The sequence below is a fragment of the Theropithecus gelada genome, chromosome 9, assembly GCF_003255815.1.
Source record: "Theropithecus gelada isolate Dixy chromosome 9, Tgel_1.0, whole genome shotgun sequence".
In the NCBI taxonomy this organism is placed as follows: domain Eukaryota; kingdom Metazoa; phylum Chordata; class Mammalia; order Primates; family Cercopithecidae; genus Theropithecus; species Theropithecus gelada.
Genome location: NC_037677.1, coordinates 17,344,557 through 17,351,799, shown reverse-complemented (window position 1 = coordinate 17,351,799; position 7,243 = coordinate 17,344,557). Strand labels below are relative to the sequence as shown.

Sequence of the window (7,243 nt, the reverse complement as noted above, 5' to 3'; positions counted from 1 at the left end):
ATTTTATTTCTCCTTCGCAGGCCTCTAGGCCAAATGCCTCGATGAATCTGCGCTCCGCCGGCGTCCCGGAATTACACATGGGAAAGAATAAGGAAGGAGGAGGCCGACGTGCCCATGGACATTAACAACCTTCCGTCAGACCGCCACAGCGGCCAAACTGCGTCTCCTCTGCCGCTCTTGGCGCGCAGCTCACGCCCGCAGCGTCAGCGACGTCGGCGGCGCCAAGGCGTCGTGGCGTCGGGCGTCTGGGACGTTGGCATCAACGGCCCCATCCGGCGCCGGCGGCGGGCGCCAGGCGGTCTTTGCTGCCGCCCGGGGGCGCAGAGGCCGGGCCTTTTCTTTCAGCACAAACGTCAGTTTGTAAAAGGGTGGGGCTGGAGTCTGAGGAGTTTTCAGGCTTCTGTCTCGAAGGAAGTCTGGCAGGCTCGGAATTGCCATCTTCCTCAGGCAAATAGTTTTTCACCTTAGAGCCAGCCTTGGCAAGGCCAAACCGCCCAGTCACCCGACTTCCCACAGTCTCAGCAGGTACACAGGGCCGGGAGCCTCGCGAGCGGCTCCCTCAGCCGGACCTGAGGGTTTCGGGAGAGTCCTGGGTTTGCACTTAGTTTTCCCGCTGCCTGGCTGCCTCCGTGGCGGTTGTGCTGCTTTTTATGCAAGATCTGGGATCGAAGGCAAATCATCCTTTCCCTACGCCCCCTGCCGACCCTTGCCGCTCTCCTCGATTTTGTACACTGTCATTAAAGGGTTTGAAATGAATGTACATTAATCCTTGAAGGATGAAACCAGAAAACATTTGTCGTGGTGGCGGAAAGGGACAGATGCACTTGGGCGAAGTAATGCTGACATCCACTTCCTAGCATTGTTAGGAGGGATAAATGAATTAAATATGTAAAATCCTTAAATATTTGCTTGCTAATACAAGTATTCATTGCGTGTGATTCTATTTTTGTATTTATGTGAACTTCATCGGAGCATTTGTCAGGTTCTTTTTTTCTCTTTTTTTTTGCACTAAGTGAGCGTGGCCGGCCGGCCGGCCTGCCTGCCTTCCTGCCTGCCTGCCTTCCTTCCTTTCCTCACACTGTTTTGGGGGGAGAGGACACAATGCAATCCATAATACACTTGTTCTTTTTTCCATCGAACTTTCCTCTTGACCATGTTTTCTTCTACTAATACTCTATTTCTTTCTTCCCTTTTGTAGTAAAATTTGTCTACAGTGGTTGTATTCAATTCTTTGTTCTTACTTCCTGTCTTTTGAACGGTAAGTCAGATATTTACCCCATCATTCTACTGAAATTGTTGCCGTTCTGTTCTTCAGGTTACAAATGACCTACCTCCATGTTGCCAAATCCAGTGTCAGCTCTTAGTCTTCATTTTACTTGACTCAGCATTTGACATAGTTCATCGCTCCGTCCTTGGTGACATTTTCTTTTCCTTGCTTTCTATGTATATGTGCCCTTTTGGTTTTACTTATTGGCTCATTGGCCACTCTTCTTACATCCTGTTTGCTGGTCCTGATGGTTTTGGTGGAATTTTTGATGTTTGCTTGGACCTGATGGTTTTGATGGAGTTTCTTTGGCAATGTAATTTATTCAGAATTCTTTTGAGGCTTTTCAATTTTGTAAATTTAATCTTGGTTTCTGCATCATTTTGCTTGTAACATTAATTTTTACTTAAAGCATTATGTCACAATCGGTATGAGAATAATGTAAAAGGGGCAGTCACGGTGGCTCAGGCGTGTAATCCCAGCACTTTGGGAGGCCGAGGTGGGCGGATAACCTGAGGTCAGGAGTGTGAGACCAGTTTGGCCAATGTGGTGAAACCCTGTCACTACTAAAAATACAAAAATTAGCCGGGCGTGGCAGCGGGTACCTGTAATCCTAGCTATTCGGGAGGCTGAGGCAGGAGAATCGCTTGAACCCGAGAGGCGAAGGTTGCAGTGAGCCAAGATTGCGCCATTGTACTCCAGCCTGGGTGACAAGAGTGAAATTCTGTCTCAAAAAAAAAAAAAAAAAAAAAAGAAAAATGTAAAAGGGAATATTTTGCAGGGGCTTTGGTTCAAGTGCTATAATGTATGTATTTACTATTATCATCAGTAGTTTCCAGTAGAGCATTGTGTTCTTCCTTCAAATGGATTTTTAGTGACACTGGTATCAAGTTATCTTTGCTAAGTGATATTTGACTATGATTTAAAAATTATGCTTGATAACTATGCATTCAATTAACTATAGTGTATCATCAAAACAAAAAAGCAGTTGTATAATTCTTGGATGAAATGAACATTTTCAGTGCTATTAAGATATTTTCATTCTATTGTTTACAACCTAGTTTAAAGAATGTAACAGCAAGTTGTATAAAATGTCTTAGAATTTTAGTTTTTGAGAATTTTCTGTTTGTGCTTGTCAGACGTATTTAAGGGCATGTATCCCTGGCCCCATATATATTATATGTTTTTAATTTTAATTTTTTTATAAGTAATCTCTTAAACATGTATATGATTCTTTTCCAGCGGGGTGTCATCATCTACTTGTTAAAATCCTAATAAATGTTCACATATTGAAATATCTGGATTTTGGAAATTCATAATTACATCAACAATTGTTATCTGCTGTCCATGTGTCCAAAGTAATTGAGAAATTATTAGTTTTTAAAACTTTATTCAAAGTGATTTTATTTATAACATCTGTAAGTTGTATTATTTGTTTTTATATTTTATTCTCTGAAATAGTATATTATACTATTTGGTATTGATATTTGTGTTTTGCATAAATGTGCTGACAGGATATCAACTTTTGCCGTGATTTCTGGCAAATAAAAAAATACTATTATTGGTCTCTTAATATTTATTGGATGATCTTCTGAATATTAGATACTGCTTCTCCAAAAATTCAATCATGTTTATTGTTATTAACAAATATATAGGCCTTTATTTTCTCATTTTCAGTAGAATTGCTAATTATATTTTTTTCAAACCTGCTACTAACTTTTAATACTTATCACTATTGATGTGTATTTTATTAATGTTCAACAATATGTGATAAATGCTGCTGATCTTTGCATCATTTTTTATTCTTCAGCTGGATTATTCCTCAACTGTTTTTATTCTTTGCATCAGTTTTTATTCTTCAGCAGTATTATTTTGTGATTACTTGTGCTATTTTATCTATTATATTTTTCATTTTTTAATATTTTCACTTGGGTCTTAAAAATACCTCTTATACCTGTTTTATATGGCTAATATTCTCTTTCTGTGTGTTTATATATTTTTAGTCTCTCTGTTTTAATGATTCTACAACTAAAACATGTTTTTTAGTTTCTTATTTTTATATTTATTTGTTTATTTGAGATGGAGTCTTGCTGCATCCCCTAGGCTGGAGTGCAGTGGTGCAATCTCAGCTTGCTGCAACTTCCGCCTCCTAGTTTAAGCGATTCTCCTGCCTCAGCCTCCCGAGTAGTTGGGACTACAGGTGCCCACCACCACGCTTGGATAATTTTTTGTATTTTTAATAGAGACAGGGTTTCACCATGTTGGCCAGGCTGGTCTCGAACTCCTGGCCTCAGGTGATCCACCTGCCTCTGCCTCCCAGAGTACTGGGATTACAGGTGTGAGCCAATGCGCCTGGCCTATTTTTTATTTTTTAATGGTTGTTTTTTTCAGTTGTCAAGTAGTTTTGGCCTGTGAGCTCATATACCCTTGGGGTGTCACCTACTTTATCTGATAATCTATTATTAGGAAATGATCAAAAGCCAGTTCCCAGCCTGTGTTCCTCCTGGAAGTTTAGGGAAAGTATGTGGGTGTGTTTGTTTTTGAAGTGCTAGATATTTCCTGTGGTCTGAATGCTTGGGTCATCCCCAAATTCGCATGTTGAAATTGGACCCCAGTTCAACGTATGGTAGAATTAGGAGGTGGGCCCTTTAGGAGATGATTAGGTCATGAGTAAAGCACCTTCATAAATGGACCTAGTGCCCTTATAAAAGAGGTCTGAAAAAGCTCCCTTGCTCCTTCCATCATGTGAGGACACAGAGAGAAGGCACCATTTATTTGGCGTCTGGGCTTTCATCAGACACCAACTGTGCTGGTGCCTTGTCGTTGGACTTTCCTGTCTCCAGAACTGTGAGAAATAAATGTTTCTTGTTTATAAGCTATGCAATTTATAGTGTTTTGTTATAGCACCCTCAACAGACTAAGACATTAGTGCTGCTGTAACAAAGTACCACAAACTGGGTGGCTTAGAACAACAGAAATTTATTATTTAATAATTTTGGAGGCCAGAAAACTGAAATCGAGGTTTCAGCAAAACCATGTTCCCTGCTGAAGGCTCTAGGGAAGAATCTCATTGGTTTTTACAAGCTTCTGGTGGATGTTAGCAATCCTTGGTATTCCTTAGCTTACAGGTGCATCACTTTAATTTCTGCCTGTCGCTATACGGTCTTCTTGTAGTGACACCAGTCATTGGATTTAGGACCCATCTTAACTTTATCATAGCTGCAAAGGCCCTATTTTCAAGTAAGGTCACATTCAAAGTGCTGGGGCTTAGGACTTGAACATATTTTTCTCAGGGACACAGTTCAACACATAACAATGGGACAAGCTGAAGTACAGAGAGCTTCAGATAACAGAGTACCAGTGTTGCATTACTTTATCTTAATTTTGCCACTGTACTTGACAATTTCCATGGTTAGGCTTATACTTTTAAACTATTTGGGAGGTGGCATTGTCCTGAGTCTTAGGCAGCTTTGAGGGGAGAGAAAAATAGAGGAATAAAAGCCCAGGACCTATCTAGTTTATACTTTCTTAGCATAGCTTTGATGCTGCCTTAATATTACCCTAATGATACCTTGGGCCAAGACTACTGCTCCTGTGGGAATAAAGATGTATATTAAGGACATATATTAGCTCAAATATGGGAGAAAGGTAGGAAGAAAATGTAATTTTTTTTTCCTGAGTGTATTCTCTCATTGTTGCTTCTGGCTTCTTCAGTCCCTATATTCGTATCCTAAATGCCCCATAAACAAGTTAGCCTTCGTTTAGGGGTTTCTTACAGTTAAAATTTTTTTTGTTCTTGTTGTTTTTTGTTGTTAGGAATATTTTCCTTTCTATTTTTCATTTTTTCAAAGTTGATTTTAGGATTCACCATCTTCATGGCAATTGATAATCCTTTTATCATTTTAAATCTGAAATGTTTTCATCTACAACCCTCCTTACTTACAGGAAATGCTATAAGTCCTATAGGTAAAATAACCCAACATTTTCCATATGGAGAGCAAAGGGTATAGAAAAGAAGCAAGATTTGTAGCCAATTTGACCTATGTTGTAATTCTGAAAAATTTAGCACTTATTAGCTGTGTGACTCTTGGTTAGTCACTTAACTTGTCTGAGCTCAGTTTACTCTCATGTAAAATGGAATAATGCTGTACATAAAGGGCATACCTTAGATTAAAAACGATAGAGCTTTTACTGTTATTGTTGTTATACTTAGGTTTAAATAACTTCTTGATATACGTTAGATATTGTGATAACTGCATTCTGTTTTTCTTTGTTTTGTTCGAGTAACTGTGACTCAAAAAAGCCTGAAGTGTAATTGTAGCTTCCAGAAGTTGCTTAATGTACTCTGAGCAAATTGCTAAAGCATCAGAGAAAGAGAAATGTAGTATGTGAATTTAATTAGAGCCTGGTGTTTTCTCTGAATCTCTTTTAATTTTTTTGTCACAGGGAGGAATAAATTTTTTTCATCTATAATTTGGAAGCCGAGTCATAACAAAATGAAACCAGTAAAGCATCTGTCGACCACCAGTAACAAATCGGCAACTCTTCCAGCATTAACCAGCAAAAAAGGACTACATAATTTACCACTATCACCTAAACTGAAGGAAAAACATAATGCAAAATTAATTCATGATAAAATTGAACCAATGGTCCTGAGATCTCCACCAACAGGAGAATCCATTGTACGGTATGCTTTGCCCATTCCATCGAGTAAGACAAAGAACTTACTACCAGGAGATGAAATGATTGGAAAAATTATCAAACATCTGAAGATGGTAAGAGGCTTGTTAGTTTCTGTGTTGCAGGGACCCCATGATCACCCCAGGTTTGGTGATATTCTAGGAGAACTCACATGACTCCACATATAGTCATACTGATGGTTAAGATTTATTACAGTAGGCACATGAGGTGAAAATAGGAGAAAACCAGATCTAAGCTTGCAAGAGTCTTTTCCCCTTAGAGTCACCCAGGACATGCTTAATTTCTTTAGCAATGAATTGTGACAACACATGTGAAATGTCTGTCGGGGAAAATCATTAGAAACTTAGTGCCCTGGGATTTATTGGGAGTTTACTATTCACTCTGTGCTTAGCATGTACGAAAATTTCAGACTCTCACAAAGAAAGGAGGTTCAGTATAAACCACATTATACAAACAGTTTAGGGACAGTGAGCTCCTGTCAGTGAATGGGGAGAACCCTCCTGATATCCAAGTTCTCAGATGCCAGGTTAAGGCCAACCTTGCAAGCAGGCCTTCCTAAGTCCTGCATTTCTACTGTGTTAAACTCCGCATTTCAGAAACTTTAGCTCTTTTTTTGTTTCTTGAAATGAAGTCTCGCTCTTTTGCCCAGGCTGGAGTGCCGTGGCATGATCTTGGCTCACTGCAACTTCTGCCTCCCGGGTTCAAGCAATTTTCCTGTCTCAGCCTCCTGAGTAGCTGGGACTACAGGAGCATGCCACCATGCCCGGCTAATTTTTGTATTTTTAGTAGAGATGGGGTTTCACCATACTGGTCAGGTTGGTCTCAAACTCTTGACCTCAGGTGATCCACTCGCCTCGGCTTCCCAAAGTGCTGGGATTACAGGTGTGAGCCACCGCGCCCAGCCGAAACTTTAGCTTTTGATGTGGGGAAAAATTTTACTTTTTCTGAGTTTCTTTTTTTTTCACCGCGATCCAGAATTGAATTGTAAATGTACCAAATATCAAGTGAGAATGATGAGGAAGAGCACAAATATAAAAAAAAGATACAGTACATCAAACTTGTACAGTACAAGTTTGTTGAAAGTTTGAGGGGTTAGGCCAGATAATTTTCTTTAAAAATTCATTGCTTTCTTGTCTCCATCTTTCAATATTCCCTAACTCTCTTTGGAGGAGAAAATCAAGGCAGACTTTGAGGAAACCTCTACTTAATGCTTCAACCACTCATGGACAGGCCCTCTCCATTTTAAGATACCTATCAACACAGAAATGTTAGAGTCAC

At 39.7% G+C, this 7,243-nt stretch overlaps 1 protein-coding gene across 3 annotated transcripts in view; it reads left to right on the top strand.

Annotated features, from left to right (window-relative positions):
• Positions 1–202: 202 nt before the first annotated feature.
• Positions 203–7,243, top strand: part of CCDC7 (coiled-coil domain containing 7) — a 447,862-nt gene continuing 440,821 nt past the window's right edge. The window contains exons 1-2 of one of the 3 annotated variants that reach the window (XM_025396488.1): positions 203–525; positions 5,711–6,039. In XM_025396488.1, coding sequence (XP_025252273.1) covers positions 5,761–6,039 — 279 coding nt within the window. In that variant the 5' untranslated portion in view covers positions 203–525; positions 5,711–5,760. Of the gene's footprint in view, positions 758–5,710; positions 6,040–7,243 lie in introns of all 3 variants that reach the window. The other 2 variants (XM_025396490.1, XM_025396487.1) reach the window with 2 other exon arrangements.